Below are 21066 nucleotides of genomic sequence, written 5' to 3' on the forward strand. Positions count from 1 at the left end.
CAATGTTAAACTTAATTTGCCACCTCTCAGCCAGTCTGCTCAACTTTTCTAGATCCTGTTGCAGCAGCGTACTGTCATTAGCAACCCTGCCATCATCTGGAAACTTGGACATTAAGCCTGATATACCATCATCAGTATCATTTATAAATACAGAAAATAGCTATGGACCCAACATTGAACCCTGAGGGACTCCACTAATAACATTAGTCCATGAAAAGCAATGTCCATTGATTACCACTCTCTGTCTTCCTCACTCAACCATCCTTTTATCCATAGCAGCAATTTGTCTCCAGTGGTGCACTGCTCCAATTTGTGCAGCAGTTTTCCATGTTCAACAGTATCAAAAGCCTTTCTAAGATCCAAATATATGATATCAAAGTTATTCCCTGCATCCAGTTGCTTTGTGACCACATAAGCCAGTTGAAATGTGTTAGAAAAAAAATTTTTCTTGAACAGTCTTAGTGCATTATTGGAAAAACCAAGGTTTATATAAAGAACAAGATTTAAGGGTGGAATGGAAATATTCAGAAATATTGTGGCAGTAAACCACTGAACCATCTTGAGAAAAATATGAAATATTCTTTCTCACCGTTTCTGCATCAGTAAAATGATGTCCCTGGAGAGAGTAACATTGTAGCTCTAAGCCACAAAATCTTTGAAGATTCCTTTGGAAGTTCGAACTTTCTCACCAACTCATTAATCTCACTGTATGTCAAATTTGGGTTTAATAGATCTTTCAGCTTAAATCCATATCAAAGTTCCCGTTTTTATCAGATTTGGCAATTAACTCAAGATCATTGTGGAAATATGTATATCAAGTCCACAAGCAGTAAGTGTTATAGCAGCTTTGGAGGTCCAGATGCAAAAATGTTTTTATTTTTACTGCTCATGGTATGCCTTTCGCATACCGTGTGCAAAGGTACCAGTCAATGCCTGGTTTCTAGGCTAATGTCAGATCATTGGAATTCCAAGAGGTAATTATTTTTTCTTATCTTTAGTCCATCATCCCAGTTCTTCTACAAAGTGCTGCAAACTTTATGTGGAGCCCAATTTGTCTTGCTCCTTTAAGTTTAATTCCAATGTTTGTATGATATGCATATTTCACGAATTCAGTGATGTTTTACCTTAATTTTTTTATAACAGTTTTACCATAAATGTCACAAAGTATCTGGCTGTTTACACAGCCTCTTTTTGCCAGTCATGAATAAAAAAAAATTGAAAAGAAAAAATAATTCAATGTGCATATAAAATCAGGTACCACACAGAAATTACATCAACTCGGCCTAGCAGCAATTTATATATATTGCAGTGCATTTCTCTTGATCTGAGATATCTCATTGTTAAATGAGAGCTTCTCTGGCAATGCAGGAATTTCTGTACAACTGTAGGGCACATTAAATATACATAAAAGTAAATTAGGTTATTCATTTATTTTTAGGACATGTTTGCATTAGGCTTAGTTGCAGGTGATCAGCAGACTGTACTAGTCTAACAGCTTATTGGATGCAGTTAAGCTTTATTTCTGGCTTCCTTAAAAATAAATACATAACCTAATTTTGTGCACAAATTTGAATCTGTGTTGCTGCTGTTAAGCTGCCAATCTATAGAGTACTATATACATCCTACAAAAGTAGGATGTATAGATTTTACAATGCATTAATGCACTGTGCAAGACTTTCTATTAATTTTTAGTGGAAAACTGGTAGTATTGTGCTCCATGAATTCTATAAAGCATTCATGATGATCTCCACTGACAAAAGAGAGTTGCCTTTGCCTTGCCCTAATTCTGCATTCCAGTGAATTCCAAAGATGTTTTGTTTTTTGATTTTTGTTTAGTTGGGTGAAGTTTTGAGCACTTTGCAGGCCACTGCAATATCTGTTGTTATTTTCTCAAGCTACATTGCAAAGTAAGGATTATGTTCCCAATCTATTATAACATGGAACACTGCCATGTTGAAATGTGTATGGGCAGCTTTCATAAAATTGTTGCAGGGTATAGAACATGTAAATTGTCCAGAACATTATGTAGGATTCGTAGGTCTATGTACTGCAACCAATGGACATAGTCCATTCCATGAGAAACACCCCAGATTATATGCCACCTTTGTCTAACTTTTCAGATGATACAGAGAATGATTAATGACTGTAATCAGAGTAAGCTACTGCAACAAGATCTAAAAAAATTAAACAGATAGGCAGAGAAATGGCAGTTGAAGTTTAACATTGACAAATGCAAGGTACTTATATGGGTGGCAGCAATCCCAGATAAACATACCAACTGTGTGGTACTATATACAGGGTAATGGAAAATAAAAAAAAAAAGCCTAGGAGTAATTGTGCAGTCAGATATGAAGTTTTCTGAGCCATGAGTTGTCTTGACATAGAGGTTGCCAGTACAGCTCGTGGGGGTTTTGTCTGTGATATACAGGAACTTTACTACTTTACTGGCAGAGGTATGGTAGCGATTGTCCTATTGATATAAGGCAGTCGTTAGGCCACATCTTTTGTACTGCATACAGGTCTGCAGGTCTCATTTTAGAAAGGATGTAAGTCTGCTGGAACAGTTGCAGAGAAGAGCAATGAGATTGGCAAAGGGAACAAAAGGGCTTCAGTTCTACATATAGCAATGTCTAGAGACTAGGCACCTGTGAGGTGATCGGATTAAGGTCTTTAAGACTTTGAACAGACTGAGCAAGCTCAGTGCTGATAGCATTCTTCCTCTTGCTTATACTACACACGAGGGGCCATAAATTTAAATAGGCGCCTCTGTAGCCAAGTGGGCAGGAGCACCAGGGCATAGCACATGCTTCTTGATTAGACCGGGGTTCGAGCCCGTGCCCACCAAATACGGAGGATGCGGAAAGGTCAGGGAATGACCACCGCATATCCCCGGAGCAATATGGCCTTAGTTGCTAATGCTCCTAGGAACCAAATAACAACAATAAATTTAAATTGAGGAAGGATGGTTTCAAAATAGATGTTCAGAGTTTTTCCTTCAGCCAGCAGGTGGTTAATTGTTGGAACAGACTTCCATCTGTTGTGGAAGCAGGCGGTTTAAATGAAATCAAGAAAGACCGAGACGACAAATTATTGGAGGGAATGGACAGGTGATGTGGGAGGGTTTTTTTCTTTTGACTGATGCTATATAAGCTTGTGAGTAGTAAATGTTATCCAAACTCCATACCTGAACCCTTAGTCTGGAATAGCATCTAACATGACTTTTCATTGAGTTGTACTCCATGTTTTGTGTGCCTTAATGCCATGCTAGTTGGCAGTATGCATTTGTTTTTGTTATAAAAGGCTTGTGGACTGCAGTTGTCTGTGTCATGTAAACACCTACAGGTTTGCCTGTGGATACTCAAGCTTTAAACTCACCTGAGTTTGACGACAATGTGAGATAACCAAGGTGCATCAGCTTGTGTTAGTCAGTTTTTTGTGTACTTGATATTTCCTCACATTGACATCCTGTTATTCCCCTCTGAACTGAAAGCTCTTTTCATGTGCTTATTTAGCATACTCAAGGTGAAATGAATTCTGTGGTAAATGTTGATTACCTTGATAAATCAAAATTAGAGGATGTCCCTTGATTTTAAGGAAGGTAGTATATTTTTTAAGAATCCTCCTTTTTTTGGGGAGGAAGCGGTATATAAATTGCAAGCGTAAAGCCCATGTAATACCTGTTTAATACTTAAACTGAATTCATATCTCTTGCCAGTTAAATCTATGAATCATTTGATGATAATATATGGTCATTGTCAGAAGTATGTGGAAAACTAATAATAGAGGTTATGCTTCGTTTATTGATGGATTGTAAGAGTTATTATTTTTCCGATTAGTTTGCATGTGCCAACCAAAGGTACGACTAGTTTAAGAATAATATAAATATGAACAAAAAAGAAGTAATTTTCACAGTCTAAGCACATAATTTTCATTTTCCCGATTATTACAAAAATTAAAAGTATAGGAAAGTGAAGATTATCAGTTTTAGTTATGGATTTTGGACCATCTGCAATTCATTTAAATAAGTGTAATATATATGATTAATGACTGATGTATATGAGTAATATTTTAATAAGCTTTAATTATTATGGAAATTACTGTTTTAACATTTATTTCTGATAGGATTTATACATCAATGCTGGGAAAAAAGAAAAGTATGCTTGTTATTAAGGACATATTAAAGAACCTTCAGGTATTGAGTTTATTTATAATTTTTATATATATATATATATATATATATACACTTTTTTTTTTAATAGCAGTATCAGTTGATAGCAGGAGATTTATGTTCAGATCGTATTAAAAAATAAAAGAATTGTAAATTATAAAATGCCAGCTTTACAAGAATAGCTGTAATAGTTATGAATTTGAATTGGATGGGATATCTGCATTGAATTTCCAGTAGGATATTTTTTGAAGTGTGGACAAAATCATTTGAAGTGAGTTATTCAAGCATTAAAAATAGAGGGGTAACTGCTATATTGTCTTAATTATTTACTGTTCAAAAACAGGTTTATACAAAAGTTGTTGGACATATTGGATATCTGGTTAAGTTATACAAGAATGTCTCGTGCGGCTGTTTTCAGATTGTAACATCATAGAATGATTTTTTAAAATATTAGCACAAATGGGCTTGTTTGTTAGACTATGTTGTCTAGATTTAGTATTAGTATTGGCTGTAAGATGCAAGAAAGGCTTTTGCTGCATCGTCAAAAAATATATATGTATATAACCCATATTTCTTTTATAATCCTGGACTCCAGCAGCTTCTCATTTGAATTCATAAGAATGCAAGTGTAGTATTCACCCATGCCACCAACCAAGTTCAAGTCTAATTCTCGGTCTCCCCCCCCACACACACACTAGAATTTTCCTTGCATCCTTAAAGCTCCCTCAGTGACATTGGTAAGGACTTTTGGATCTCCTATGTTTAACTGTATTCCATCTCTGCAAAATAACTTGTTTCTACTAGATTTTACCCTGCAAAAGCCTTACAGGATCCTACAAGAGTAGAAAACTTGCTTCTTGTCCAAATGGTAGTCGATCATTTGGCCACAACTTTTTCCATCTCTATTCCTACCTCTGTCAGAATCAGATGGTTCTCTTGCCACTTCAACTAGAGTTAATAAATATGGTTCACATCATAATATTCCTCCTATTGTGCCTGTCAGGATTGTAGACAAAATTACGTTTTATCCTAATTCACATTTTTTCAGCATGGTCCTGTTTTTTTTATGAAAATGCCAAATGTGAAAAGTATTAGAACCTTTAGTACTTTGTACTGTATATAGGTTGAAGGCTAAGAAGATACATGTTGATTAAACTTGAATTTCTGTAGATCATAATTTGCAGGAAATTCATGTGAAAGGAGGCATTTTCCAGAAAATGGAAGTTAAAGAACAAATGAGGAAGAAAAAAAAGTTGGTTCCTTGAGTTGTACAGTAAAGAATGCTGACTAGTTGTAGCACGTGTTCAGACTGGTTTCGAAGAGACGGGGGGGGGGATTACAGTAGCAAAATCAGAAGAACAGTATGGAAATATCTGTAGAAAAGACATGCAGCAGAAACAGAATATCTGTTAGACAATGAGTGGAGAGGCTTTCGGAGAGATGGCTCATTAATTAACCTAACTGCCCTCTTTTGAATTGAGTCTAGAAGTCTGAGAGATATAAGGGGGATATGGGGGCACTGCACCAGAGCCCCCCCCCCATACCAGAATATTTTGAACAAAACAGTTTGCTCTATGACTTTCATCAACCGGTGAAATACCACCACTTTGCTTATTGGAGGCTTGAAGTGGTGAAACCCATGTTTAGTCTCTAGAGCAAAGTTTCCGGCATCCCCCTTCCCCCATACCTCTCCTTCAACCCATGCACGGTACTAAGTACTATAGGTTTTGATACCTTTCATGTTTGGGGTTTTCATAAAAAAAATAAAAAAAAAAGATACGAGAGTCACTTGAGTCCTTAGTTTTAATCCACCTCTCTACAACCTGTTTTTGCCTATTAATGCCCCAGATTTTAATTTTAGGTTGTTATATTCCCTGTATCTAGTACATAGAAATGATGCATCATACTAGGGTTACCTGTAAGAGTGACTTCCAAATACTTAGCACAGTCTAAACAAGCAACAAGGCCCACACTCATATGGGAATCACCTGCAGCATTTCCAGTCTGAATCATAATAGAGTCCTGTGGATATAATATCTATAATTCGTAAAGAAAGGCTTTCTTATGACATTGACTTTTTTGATTTCAAGAGTAACTGTAGATAAAATCGTTGTTGATAAAGTTGTCAATTAGGATTGCTTAATGTTAGAACAAATGGAATTTTAAAAACATTAAAGGTATGTGCAGAATGGATTAATGGAGCATATGCCACTTGCAATACTTTTAAACTTTCTCAATTTATGACAGAGACCCATTTGACCCGTTTTCTGTCTTACTATCTTAACATAGTTTGTCTCCATCTGTTTTGCAAAAACTAGTGTAAAATATATGTTCTTAAAAAATTCTATGAATTTCTTATTTCTGTTAATGAATTAGCCATCAGGTGTAAGGAGGTAAGAAATTTGCAAAACACCATGTTTTATTCTCTGTTATATGTAGTTTTTACCATATTTTAGTTATTTATTTATATATTTTTTTTTTTTGTGTGTGTGTGTGTGTGATGTGTATGAGGCTAATTAAGTGTCCTTCAGTAAGGTACAAAAGAACTAGCTGCCTCCATAACCATGTGGGCAGGAGCAGCAGTGTGTAGCACACGCTTCTTGATTAGACCGGGGTTCGAGCCTGACCACCGCATATCCCCGGAGCAATATGGCCTTAGTTGCTAATGCTCCTAAAACCCAAATAAAGAAACAAGCAAAAGAACTAGGACAACATTTCGGAAGACATGAGTAAAATTTTTTTATGTATTATAAAATGTGGAAAGGGTAACACATTTGCTTTGTGCACTGTATGCAGATGTGATTCTTAATTCAAGTGGAAGGTACCTGCCTTTTGGATTTTTATTAAGATATCAGGCCTGACATAGCCGAGTGGTCAGTGTTCGAGTGCAATAGTGCACGCTCTTTGAGTGGACCAGGGTTCAAGCCTGTGACTGCTAAATACGATTAACATTTGTTAATTGATTTATTGTAAACTCCAGTGACCTGGTGGTCGTGCCAAAGTATAAACAAGAAAATTTTATATTTGACTCGGTCTATCATGAGAGATTACTGTATAAGCTGGAACATGTTGGGATTATTGGAAATATTCTAAGGTGATTGAAGTGTGGCTGCAAGGCAGAAGGCGGCACAGGCAGATATGAAGTTTTCTGAGCAGCATAAACAGGCAGCCAGGAAGGTCACGGTCCCACTGTATATGCAATTGTAAGACTACATTTGAAATACAGTGTCCAAGTATGGAAACCTCATCTGAAATAAACACATTGAGCTTCATGAAAGGATCCAAAGACGGGCAACTTGCATGGGTTAGACCATATGAGGAAAGACTGATTATGTGGGCTATAGAGCTTGGAAACCAGGCACCTTGGGGGGGGGGATGACCTGATTGAGGTTTATATGGCTCTGAGAGGGGTGAGTAAAATGAATAAAGGCAGGATTTTTCACCGTTATAAAGAATTCCAGAACCAGGGGCCATAAATGCTTTGTCAGTGAACATTGACATTTTTTTTTTTTTTTTTTTTTTTTTTGACGTCAATAACGTCTATGTTGGGGATACCCTATGGCGCTATGGCTGTCACAGAAAGTGAAACGTCTAACTGCTCTTATATCTCCAAAACTAATAGACAATAGTATAAACAATTTATACTTATTCTGTCGGGTATATAATGGCATCGATGAATATGCAAGAAAAAATTTGAAATTTTGATATTTAATATAATTTTTTTCTGAAAAAACTAAAGTTCACATTTTGGTCATTTGCCGTTGTGCCTTGGTTACTTTCACTCTCAACTTCTAAACTATGATAGATAGACATAAACAGTAAGTGACAAAATTGTTCGGTAGGAAATGTAGTCTTTATATCTATAAATAGTTTTGATGTGGCTCTTATGGTTCCCGAGTAGCAGTTTTGCAAAGTTGAGAGAGTTGAAAAATTTGAGCATTTTCAAGTTTGTTTTCATAATATCTTGAAAACTATAAATGTTAGACAGTAAGCAACAAAATTGTTGCCCTTTGAGAGCTCTACAAGGATATATAACAAGATTTCAAATCGGGTTTTTGGATTTCAAGAGTTTAACAACTCATTAAAGTAACTACTTTGTTCAGTTACTTTGCATTTGTCGAACAGTGTGGTTGTGTTTCATTTAGTAAGTTTTGACGATGCTGAAAGTTACATAAACATGTACAGCCCCGTCCCCTCCCCCATGCCAGGATATGGAGAGAAAGTGGGCCATACTAGGTGTCCGACCCAGATTGCCAAAAGGCGAGGCAACAGCGTAGCTGCAGTCACAGTCGTGGTTTTTGATTGCCAGTTCAGAATCACTTCATATGGGTTACTGTCATCACAGTCATGGTTTTTGGATGTTCAGTTCAGTGTCACTTCAGGTAGGTCACAGTCTTGTGTCTCACTAGTTCAGTGTCTCACTAGTCTCGTGTTCATCTTATGGGGTCAGAAAGAGGAGTGATGACTCTGGTCAATTTGTAGTACTGCCTTGATGTCAATTCAGGTAGTCATATTTGTTGAGAGCATCAGTCCTGGCCTTTTACACCAGGTCATGAATGGAGAGGTATCTTTGTTGGTAATTTCCTCTGATCGGTTGTAGTCGTGTGGTATGTTCATGCTGTAGTCTTAAATGTCTTCTCCTTTGTTAGTTTCAATGGAATTCTTCTATTCAGATGTTTCCGTATTGTTGCGGATAGTGATTTCCGTTCTCCGTCTGTTAAAGATGTCCTGAGCGTAGCAGCTGAACGCGGTGTACTTCTTCCGAATCCAGGAGGTGATGCTCATTGTCTTTTGGTACGAATTTTATACTGGTGATGAGTACTGATCTTTGTTCCTCGTAGCATTCACATTTGTGCATGATATGTTGCCACGTTTCCATGTTGCCACAGGTGCAAGTTGGGTCTTCGGTCAGTCCGAGTGCATTCAGTTTTGTGTTAAAGGGCCCATGGCTCATCAGGAGGAAGGTGGTGTTCAGTCCCAGGTAGAACCATTTGGGGGCCTTTGGATAGGTCTTGTCTACGAAGGGTATAAATTTCCGTGTGACTTCACCCTTGGTTGTCTCCTGCCATCTCCTCTGCCAAGTTTCTTTCAGGTGTTCCATGATTTTCTGTTTTTCCGTTCGGTGGTTGTTTGTAGGGTTCAGTGTAAAAGTGTCAAACGTGGTCGGTGCTCCCTTTGCCAGGTAGTACATCAACCCACATCTCACCACATCCAGGTCCAGAGGGAGAGTTCCCGCCAGGACCTGCAACGCACAGGTACTCACCGTGTTACACGCCCTGGTGATGGTGAGGGGTATTTTTCGCTGTATTGTTTCAAGGATTCTTTTATTTACCGTGGTTCTTGCTTTGGCGTACCATATTGGGGCTCCATAAGTAATTGCCGGGACGAAAATCGCTTTATAGTAGAGGGATAATGTTCTTTTGTTTAGTCCCCAGTCTCTGCATGTTACTCTGACTACTAGTGCTATTTTCTCAGCTTCTCCTTCAGATATAGAGGTGTTGTTTAAAGGACAGGTTGGAATCTAGGATAATGCCTAGGTATAGGAGGTAGATTTAACTCATCGCTGATATTATTCATTATTTAACGGCCCCAAGGGTTCCCCATCTCTGCTATCACAGATATAGCAAGTAATGATTATAATGAGACAATTGCCTCATGATGCTCCCTTGATGCTTGTTATAACGAAGTTCGACTGTATATATGCATGAGCATGTGCATTTATGTGTCCGCGTGTGCAAGTGCATATATGCATGTATTATTGGGAGATATTTATGCAAAAATCGCATGCATTTCAGGATCATATGATGGTCTCTGAAATCTGGAGGATATTTAAGCATTTATGCATGCATGTACAAATGTGCATTTATGTATGCAGGTGCACATGTGGAAATATGTATGGACATGTATATGCATGCATTTCAGATATGTGAGTGTGCATGTGCATTATTTCGGTCTGTGTGCGTATTCAGATAGGTGGAACAGGACCAGGGTATGTCTGCCAGGGGCAAAGGTTGATGATGTTGTAGAGCGAATATCATCTTTTAAGGGCACAAAAGGTGATATAGTTGTACACGTTGGCACTAATAATATTAAGAGTAGGAGACCGGCAGAATTACTTAACAAGTACAGGTCACTGTTGAACAAAAGCCGAGAATTAGGGTTGAATTTGAAAGTGTCTGCAATTCTGCCCAGACACGATAGGAGGGAGTATATGATGAGAGCCTTGTCGATCAATTCGGCCCTGGAAAGATTGTGCAAGGCTCAAGGGGTAGAATTTTTTTCAGCCTGGACTGTACTTGTTAACAGGAGAGATTGCTTCTACAGGGATGGGATACACTTAAATAGAAAGGGTGCAAGAATATTTGCTGATGCTATCGAGGCAGTGTTAGGTGGGTCGGAAAACTGCTAGCTTGGGGGGAGACAAAGACCAATAGATTGACAGTAGCCACTGGCAGAGGTGAAAGAGATTCTTGCACTGCTTCTATTAGAATGAGCAGAAGCCTGAAAAACAAGATGCATGGTATTTCAGAGACTGCTGGGAGCCATTGCGGTACCAGTAAACACATGGGTTGTGTTAGGGTAGCTAAGAATAGAAACAGGTGCAGGTATACTTGCGTGTACACCAATGCTAGGAGTTTAGTAAATAAATTTGATGAATTTGAGGTATTGCTCAAAACATATAAGGCAGATATTGTTGGGATATCAGAGACGTGGTGTCACACAGATATAAGGGATGCGGAACTGCAATTTGGGGAGTACAACGTCTACAGAAAGGATAGACAGGATAGGAAGGGGGGAGGTGTTATGCTATTAGTTAAGAAACACATAAAAACCAAGGAAGTGAAGCCAGTCGACATCGCTGGACAGTGCAGTGTGGAGTCAGTTTGGTGTGACATAAACATTGGGAGATCAAAATTGAGAGTAGGAGTGTGCTATAGGCCTAATGACTCTGATGAGTATAATAAGGAACTGTACAGGGAAATAGAGTGGGCCAGTAAATCAGAGTGTCTTATAATGGGAGATTTTAATTTCCCAGATATTGACTGGATTTTGGGGGCTGGTTACTCACACACTAGCAGGGCTTTTGTGGATTTATTGGATGATTGTTTTCTACATCAGCATGTTCGGGAGGCAACTAGAGGGAGTAATACTCTTGATTTGATTATCAGCAGTGATTCTTCATGCATTAAGAATCTGCAGATAAATGAACCACTAGGTGGCAGTGATCACAGTGTGCTGAAGTGGGATTTACTCAAAGAGGTAACTACCATTAGGGGTAAAGGGAAGGGTTATTGCTTCCGTAAAGGCGACTACGATGGCCTGAGACAGTATTTAAATTCTATACAGTGGGACCAACTGATGATGTTACCAACAGCAAATTCAAAATGGGAAGCATTCAAAGAACTTATCTTGGAAGCTACTAGGCTTTACATACCAACTAAGAAATATTGTTCAAGGTTTAGGCCAAAATGGATGTCAGATGAACTAATAAGGCATATGGCAGAGAAGAAAAATGCATGGGATACATACAAATTAACACGGCGCCTCCGTAGCCAGGTGGGAAGGAGCAGCAGTGCGTAGCACACGCTTCTTGATTAGACCGGGGTTCGAGCCCGTCACCACCAAATACGGAGGATGCGGAAAGGTCAGGGAATGACCACCGCATATCCCCGGAGCAATATGGCCTTAGTTGCTAATGCTCCTAAAAAAAAAAAAAAAAAAAACCAAACAAACAACAAATTAACACATGACACAGAAGCCTATGATAGATACAAGTTGATATGCAACCAAGTTACAAAGGAGGTTAGGCAGGCGAAGGCAGATTATGAGAAATCCTTGGCAAGGGATTCAAAGAAAAACAGCAAAGAGTTCTTTACTTATGTAAACTCTAGAAGGAAGGGGATGAATCAGATTGGTCCACTTGATATTGATGGGTCAAGTGTTGATGATCCTGCTCAGGTAGCTAAAAAACTAAATGAATATTTTGCATCGACATTCACACATGAGGAGTTATTCAGCGAGGGGAATGCCAGAGGTGTATTCAACTCTAACAGTAAGCTACAGAATCTTGAAATAACTGGGAGTAAAGTGGAGGAGAAACTGTTGAAGATAAACACAAGAAAGGCACCCGGGGTGGATGGGGATCTATCCAGTTATATTAAAGGAGGCAGCAAAGGAAGTAAGCAAACCCTTAGCCATAATTATGAGAGCTTCCTTGGATTCAGGGGAGGTACCCATAGACTGGAAATGTGCAAATGTGACCCCAATTCACAAAGGAGGATCAAAGGCTGACACAAGTAATTATAGACCTGTGAGCTTAACTTCTGTTCCAGGAAAATTAATGGAGGCACTGATTAAAGAAGCACTGCAGGATCATTTAGACAAGACTTCAGTTATAGCTCAGACACAGCATGGTTTTGTTAAGGGGAAGTCTTGCCTGACCAACTTGATTGGATACTATGATGCAGTCACAAAAGAACTGGATGCAGGGAATAACTTTGATATTATATACTTGGATCTTAGAAAGGCTTTTGATACTGTTGCACATGGAAGACTGCTACACAAATTGGAGCAGTGTGACATTGGAGGCAAATTGCTGCTATGGATAAAGGGGTGGTTGAGGGGGAGAAGACAGAGAGTGGTAATCAATGGACACTGCTCATCGTGGACTGATGTTATTAGTGGAGTCCCTCAGGGCTCAGTGTTGGGTCCATTATTGTTTTCTGTATTTATAAATGATATTGATGATGGTATATCGGGCTTAATGTCCAAGTTTGCAGACGATACAAAGGTTGGCAGGGTTGTCAAGGACACTACTGACACTATGCTGCTGCAACAGGATCTGGAAAGGTTGAGCAGATGGGCTGAGAGGTGGCAAATGAAGTTTAACATTGACAAATGTAAAGTACTACACATGGGAAACAGCAACCCCAGAGCAACGTATCAACTCTGTGGTACAACACTGACAGTGGTAGAGAATGAAAGGGACTTGGGGGTGGTTGTGCAGGCAGATATGAAGTTCTCTGAGCAGTGCAGACGGGCTGCAAGAGTAGCTCATGGAGTATTGTCAATGATGTACAGGAATTTTTCCAGCAGGGATAAGGAGGTGATTATTCCATTGTATAAGGCGATGGTCAGGCCACACCTAGAGTACTGTATACAGGTCTGGAGGCCTCATTTCAAGAAGGATGTAGAGCTGCTGGAACGAGTACAGAGAAGGGCAACAAGATTAGTGAATGGAACAAAGGGGTGCTCTTACGAAGAAAGGCTTAAGTTTTGCAAATTACAGTGTCTGGAGACTAGGCACCAGCGAGGTGATCTGATAGAGGTGTATAAAGCCTTGAATGGTTTAAGCATGCTCAATGCTGATGGGATTCTTCCTCTAGCTCAGAAAAATCACCTGAGAGGGCATAAATTCAAATTGAGGAAAGACAGATGTAGGATAGACGTGCGGAAATTTGCCTTTAGCCAGCGGGTGGTTGGTTGGTGGAACAGACTTCCATCCCTTGTGGTGGAGGTTGATAGCCTAAATAAGTTTAAGGCTCAGCTGGACAGGTATTTTGAACGAACAGAGGGGTGAAGTGGAAGTGGTTTTTTTTTTTTTTTTTTTTGGCTGATGCTGCATAAGCTTGCTTTCTTGCATCAAATGCCTCTACTAATGCTAATGCTAATTTATGTAGTAGTAGCAAATGATGCAAGAAAGCAAGCTTATGTAGCATCAGCCAAAAAAAAAAAAAAAAAAAAACACACTTCACCCATCCTTATAATCCAAGAATTTTTTTTATTTCTTCCTTGAATTTATTCAAACCATCCACTTCCACAACAACAGATGGAAGTCTTTTCCAACAATCAACCACTTGCTGGTGGAAGCCAAACTTCTGCACATTTATCCTGCAACCATCCTTCCTCAACTTAATGTATGCCCCTTTATGTGTTTAGTGTCAGCATGAGGAAGAATACCATTCACATTCAGCTTACTCATTAAATTCAAAGCCTTAAAAGCCTCGATCAGATCACCCTGCAGGTGCCTAGTTTCCAGACGCTGTAGTTTGCAGGACTGAAGCCTTTCTAAGTAAGAGCACCCTTTTGCTCCTTTCACAAATCTGGTTGCCCTTCTCAGTACTCATTCCAGCTGATATGCATCCTTCCTAAAGTGAGGCCTCCAGACCTGTATACAATACTCTAGATGTGGCCTAACCATGACCTTGTACATTTAGTGGACAGAAATCATGGGATACCTACCTACCTAGTAATGAGTAGGCACACCTTTCGCCCTGATAAGAGCAGTCACATGACGAGGCATTGAGTCCACTAGTTCAGGAAAGCGATGCATATACATATATATGTATGTGCGTGTGCATGTACATACATATATATGTGGTGCCTCCATAGCCAGGTGGGCAGGAGCAGCAGTGCATAGCACATGCTTCTTGATTAGACTGGGGTTCGAGCCCGTGATCACCAAATACGGAGGATGCGGAAAGATCAGGGAATGACCACCGCATATCCCCGGAGCAATATGGCCTTAGTTGCTAATGCTCCTAAAAACCAAATAAACAAACAAACATGTACATACATGTGCGTGTGCATGCATATGTATGCCATACTGCTCCAGTTTGCACAGCAGTCTTTTATATGCAACAGTATCAAAATTTTTTCTAAAATCCATGTATATGATATCAAGATTATTTTTTGTATCCAGTTGCTTAGAGACCATATTGTAGTATCCAATCAAATTGGTCAGCCAAGACTTCCCCTTCCAAGATTATTTCCTTGAATGCTTTCCATTTAGAATTTGCTGCTGGTAACATCATCATTTGGTCTCACTGTATAGAATTTAAAAACTATCTGAGACCACTCTAGTCAACTTTACGAAATCAAAAACTCTTTAAGTAAATCCCACACCAATACACTGTGATCACTGCCACCCAGTGGTTCCTCTGTCTGCAGATTCTTAATGCATGAATAATCACTGCTGATAATCAGATCCAGAATATTACTCCCTCTGGTTGCCCCTCGAACATGCTGCTGTATAAAATAATCATCCAATAAATCCACAAAAGTCTTGCTATTGTGTGCGTGACACTAGTTCCATTTAAAATTCCCCATTATAAGGCATCCTGATTTATTGGACCATTCTATTTCTCTGTACAGTTGTTCATAGTTGTTCATTGTACCCAGCAGGGTCATTAGGCCTATAACACACACCTACCTTCATTTTTCCTTTCCCACTTATGTGACACCAAACTGACTCAACATTGCACTTGGGGTTTGTTGGTTTTTAAAAACCAGTTTTTTTGGATACATTTGTTAAATTTGAAAATTGGTTTTAGATACTAGAATTAATGTAAAAATTAATTATTTAATTAGAAACATTAACATGTTGACTTGAAATCGCCTCGGGCACAAGCATATTGTAGTAAAACTAATTTTCATGAGTCAGGAGAATGTTTTACATGCAAATCCACAAACTCATTCTATTATGCTATTCTATGTGGCATTACACAGACTGACCGATGACATCAGCTGTGTTGCTCATGTGCATCCCCACCAGACCAGACCAGTTTAGTCTTGCATACTACGCAGTACACAACACGCCGTGTCGCAACAGCTCCGTTCACTTGAGTTTGATCATAAGCAGGAATAGGAAGTTTGTTATTGCTTGTTATTATTCTTGTTTTAGTTAATAAAAACAAAAAAACCGGAAGTAAATATATTAATGTCTATTCTAATAACATAGCATTCTTTCATTATTAAATATTAATGTCATTGATAAAAGTATTTTAAATGTTTCATTTGATTTTTAGACCAAAATGAATGTTGCAAATAAGTCGGGGGTTTGGGATAATTTCAAAAAGGTTGAAAAAAGACAAGGCATGCTGCAATCATTGTAATGAAATGTTGAGCTGCAAAGGATCATCTACGAGCAATCTCCATAATCATCTGAAAGCAGTTCATAAAATAATAATTGACAAGAAAACAGAAACGATCGACAAGCAAGAAACACCTGGACCCTCCTCCTGCCCATAAAAACAAGCCAGTATTTTTAATTTCGTAAAAAGTAGCAGTTTAGAAAAAAATATAGCAAAACTTGCTGCAATGGATGGATTGTCCATTAATAGCATTACAACAAGCTCATTCATACGAGAGTCTTTGCAATAACGGGGATATTCATTACCAAAAAACAACACTCGAGTAATAGATCTTATTCATATGTTTTACGACAATGCAAAACGTGAAACTATAAATGAATTGGATTGTATTAAGAAGAATGGGAAAAAATTTTCTATAACTTTAGATGAGTGGACTAGCAAAAGAAATAGCAGATATTTGAATATCAACATACACCATTTTGCGGAAGATTTTAATTTGGCCTTAGTTCCAATAGCTAGTTCCTGCAATGTTAAGAAAACATTAGAATTATTTTTTGAGAGACTACAAATTTTTAGCTTGGATCTAGCAACCGACATAGTTGTAACGACCTATAATGTGTTATATAAAAATAAAGAAATTGCTGAAATCGATGTATATGTTACAAGTGAGGAAACGGAAGATGACTATGGCGAGGATTTTTTAAATATTATTGATCTAGATAACGACTCTGGATTCCCTATGTTGTCTGGCAATTACAAACAATCAATTTCCCAAATTAGAAAAATTTGTAATTTTTTTAGAAAATCTCCCGTAAGAGATAGCATCCTTCAGAATTATGTAAAACAAGAAAAAGGAAAGGAATTAAGTCTGATTCTTGACTGCCAAACAAGATGGAATAGTTTAGAGGCCATGATTGAAAGATTTATAACATTAAAAGAATGTGTTGTTTTAGCTTTCAATGATATTGGTGCTTCTCATATGTGGAATGAAGCTCAATATCCTAAAATCGTGGAGCTTCTTAAAGTGCTGGGACCAGTACATCTAGCAGCTGAGACTTAGGCAGGCGAGGTGCCAATTTATTAACAAGTGAAGGCATATTTGAATTTCTGTTAAATGAACTAAAAAAATTGAAGACTGAAATTAGTTCCAAATTATTAAATGCTTTAGAAGTACGAATTCAAGAAAAAAGACAAGCTGGATTGGTAACCCTTTTGCTATATTTGCAAAATCCACAAAACATTTCAACAAATAAATCTAGTGTATTTCCACTAGTTTCAAAACTCGATATTATTAAGTTATCTGAAAAATATTGTCTAGAATATATCTGAATTCTTGTATGGAAACAGATTCCGATTATGAATATATCAGAGACAGAGAAACTATTAATCAGGGCAATGCTCTAAAAGAAGCCATGGAAAAATCAATTCATAGGTTTCTTGAGGAAACAGAAGAAATAATATCAAATCCAAAGACAATGAAGGCCGAATTTTCTGTATTTGAGGCAACCAATAAAAGAATAAAGAATTTAGATTTATTTTTTGATGCCCTGAAAACGATAAAAGTTCAGTAGGCAGTGAGAGTATTTTCTGTTTCAGGCAATTTTGTATCTAGAGTAAGAACAAGATTAAGTAATCGTTCAGTGGACATTTTGTTTTTTGAAATCATATTTCCTGAATAAAAATACTAAATGAAATAAATTTATAATTTATATTTTGTACGAATTTTAGTTATTTTAGTTTTTTTTTTATTTAGTTTTGTATGGAGTATATTTTATTTTGTTATATTTTGTAGTTCCATAAATATTAAATAAACTGAAAATTTTTAAAATAAGTATAAATATTTTTTTACTGTTTTAATTATATATATATATAACCATAGAAATGGTTAAATATATAACCATAGAATTAAAAATGTTAGTAGTATGGCAAGACAAGAGCAAAAATAAAACATAACGATAAATGGTTTATCGTTATGTTTTATTTTCGCTCTTGTCTTGCCATACTGCTGGCATTATTTTTAACTCCTATTCTAATTTATTTCTATGGTTACATTTCAAGCATCATGTAGAGGAATATGCTTTTTGCTGCCTCTGATGGTTTTGCTGTACCTTTTTTATTTTATTGTTATTATGAAAGATTCAGTTTCTGGCTATTTTAAACGTTCAAATATATGTATAATAATATGTATATATATATATATATATATATATATATATATATATATATATTTTTTTTTTTTTTTTTTTTCGTAAAAATTCGAAAACTGGTTAGCAGTTTTTTTTTTTTTTTTTTTTTTTTGGAAATACTGGAATTCGAAAACCGGTTTTTTCAAAAGTCGGGTTTTGTATAAATCCTAATTGCACTGCCCACTTATGTAAACTGCATGCACTGACTTAGCTTTTGTTTCTTAATTAACATTATGATCCCTCCTATCTTCCTATACTATCTATCCTTTCTGTATACATTGTACTTCCCAAATTCCAATTCTGCATTCCTTATATCTGTGTGACACCATGTCTCTGATACCCCAACAATATCCTCCTTTGATGTGTTGACCAGCTCATCAAATTTATTTACTATACTCCTAGCATTGGTGTACAGGCACCTGTTCTTACTCTTACTTACCCTAACACAGCCCATGTATTTACTTGTTCCACAATGACTCCCAGCAGTTCTTGAAATACCCAGCACCTTGCTTTCCAGGCTGCTTCTCGTTCCAATAAAAGCAGTGCAAGAATTACTTTCACCTTGGCATGTGGCTACTGTTAATCTATTAGTCTGTGAAAACCTCACCAAGCTAGCAGTTTTCCAACCCACCAAAAAACGATAGCATCAGCAAATATTCTTGCACCCTTTCTTTTTATGTGTATCCCATCCCTATAGAAGCAGCCTCTCCTGTTAACAAGCACAGACCATTCGTAGAAAAATTCTACCCCATGAGCCTTGTACAATCTCTCCAGGGCTGAATTGATTGACAAAGCTCTTATCGTATACTCTCTCCTATAATTTCTGGGCAGAATTGCAGACGCTTTCAAATTCAGTCCTAACTTGAGACTTTTTTTGACATGTACTTAAGTAAATCTGCAGATCTCCTGCTCTTAATGTCATTAGTGCCAATGTGTTCAACAATATCAACAGCTCTCATAGATGCCCAACAGAATGCTGAGTTGGTGCCTAATTTCTTCACACTCTTTGCACCACAAGTTGCACATTTTTTTTAGGCTGTGATACGTTGGAGAATTGCCTCCTTTGGTTCTCCCCCAAGCCACTGCACTTCTGCTATTTTGTGTTCATTGCTTTGCTGGTCTAGTCTGATTTCCATTTAATTTAATTTAATTTAATTTAATCAATCACAATTAAAATTAATAAATTGAATTGATTTATTGACAATGCTACTTTATGCTAATAGATGCCTGAATGCAGTGATATATAATATGCTGTCTAGTTTTACGTTATACCTTAAGTTATCAAGTGGCACCTCTGTAGCCAGGTGGGCAGGAGCAGCAGTGCGTAGCACACGCTTCTTGATTAGACCAGGTTTTGAACCCGTGACCACCAAATACAGAAAGCGGAAAGGTCAGGGAATGACCAATGCATATCCCCGGAGCAATATGGCCTTAGTTGCTAATGCTCCTAAAAACCAAATAATAACAACAACAACAAGCTATCAAGTTCGAGGTATGTGTTACATTATATCGTAAAGATCACAATATTAAATTAGTTATATCCTTAACTAAAAACAAAAAGATATATGCCCCAACGAGCTACTAATTTATCACAATTAAAACCTCACTTTTGGCTCGAAGACCGATACAATAGCAGTACGGGTAGTGAGTTGTAATTTTAAATTGTTAGCTTTAGACTGTGTGCTTCACATGTATTGTCATATATGACATGTGAACATGGTGTCTTTTGTGAAGATATATATATATATGTATATAATTACTGTAATAGTGTATGTGTATAAAATGTGCTCAGTGAGTCTATAGACCAAAAGAGCAGATGTAGGATAAAACTTTAGCTTAATAGTATAAGAGTACTAAGTGAGCCATTAGGCAAAAAGAACCTATAAAGACTAAGATAGCCTGTGCTGTTTTACTTCGTTATACCCCACAAATAAACATATAATTAGCAATAAAATAAAAATATAAAATAAAATAATGATTATGAGGCTAATTATTGATAATAGGATACCTTGAATGGTACATTTTCGAGGACTAGCACCATTCAATATATCCAACCAATAATTAGCAAGATTTTCTGTTTCTGTTTTTTTATCTACCTGTTTAACTAGGTCCAAATGATCAAAATTATAGGCATTTCGGCAATCTATATTTAAATTTTAATTTAACATCTAGCTCGACAGATAGCTTTGAAACAAATAATACGAAAAATGAGAGCCAACAATAAATATCATTTGAGTTGTGGTGTATTTATTATATTCATGTGTAAAAGAAAGCTTATGCTGACATAAGGGGAAAGGAGACTAAGTAAAGCCATAGCACCTCAATTCCCTCGAATTACTCTAATAGATCTTGAGGTATAAAAATTTAGAGTTACAAAGCTTAAATATACATTAGATATATATTTTCCTCTTACTTTTATTTTTCACTCCTACCTTTCCATTATTTCATAATGAATTATATATATATTCAAGTGGTTTGTAATATATTAAGATTGTAAGATATTATTCTTATTGTAATTGTTCTCAATTACAATAAGAATAATTAATAGCATTGAGAATTGAGATCTTAAGAATTGAGAATAGAATTGAGAATCTAATAGAATTGAGCTCTTAAGGCTAGTGAGGCTATTATAGTTGATGGTCATTTCAAAATTAAAAGTAGACATAAAAAATTCTAGATACACAAAGAGACAAAGATAACCCTTACCAAATTGCGAATACCTATCTAATCCAGAGCCATTACTAATACAGGACGTAACTGCACCTAATGTATTTTCTGCAATCATATTCTATTTGCTATCCTTTTCCTTAAATCTTTTCAACATTCTGAGCTGTTAGTG

At 37.1% G+C, this 21066-nt stretch overlaps 1 protein-coding gene across 1 annotated transcript in view; it reads left to right on the forward strand.

The window, feature by feature from the left end:
* Positions 1–21066, forward strand: part of LOC150081839 (U6 small nuclear RNA (adenine-(43)-N(6))-methyltransferase) — a 142144-nt gene that overhangs the window by 76396 nt on the left and 44682 nt on the right. The window contains exon 4 of the mRNA XM_090380339.1: positions 4123–4192. Coding sequence (XP_090236465.1) covers positions 4123–4192 — 70 coding nt within the window. The remainder of the gene's footprint in view (positions 1–4122; positions 4193–21066) is intronic.

The sequence above is a fragment of the Mastigoproctus giganteus genome, chromosome 8 (genome assembly GCF_048544385.1).
Source record: "Mastigoproctus giganteus isolate SK-2022 chromosome 8, ASM4854438v1, whole genome shotgun sequence".
Lineage (NCBI taxonomy): Eukaryota > Metazoa > Arthropoda > Arachnida > Uropygi > Thelyphonidae > Mastigoproctus > Mastigoproctus giganteus.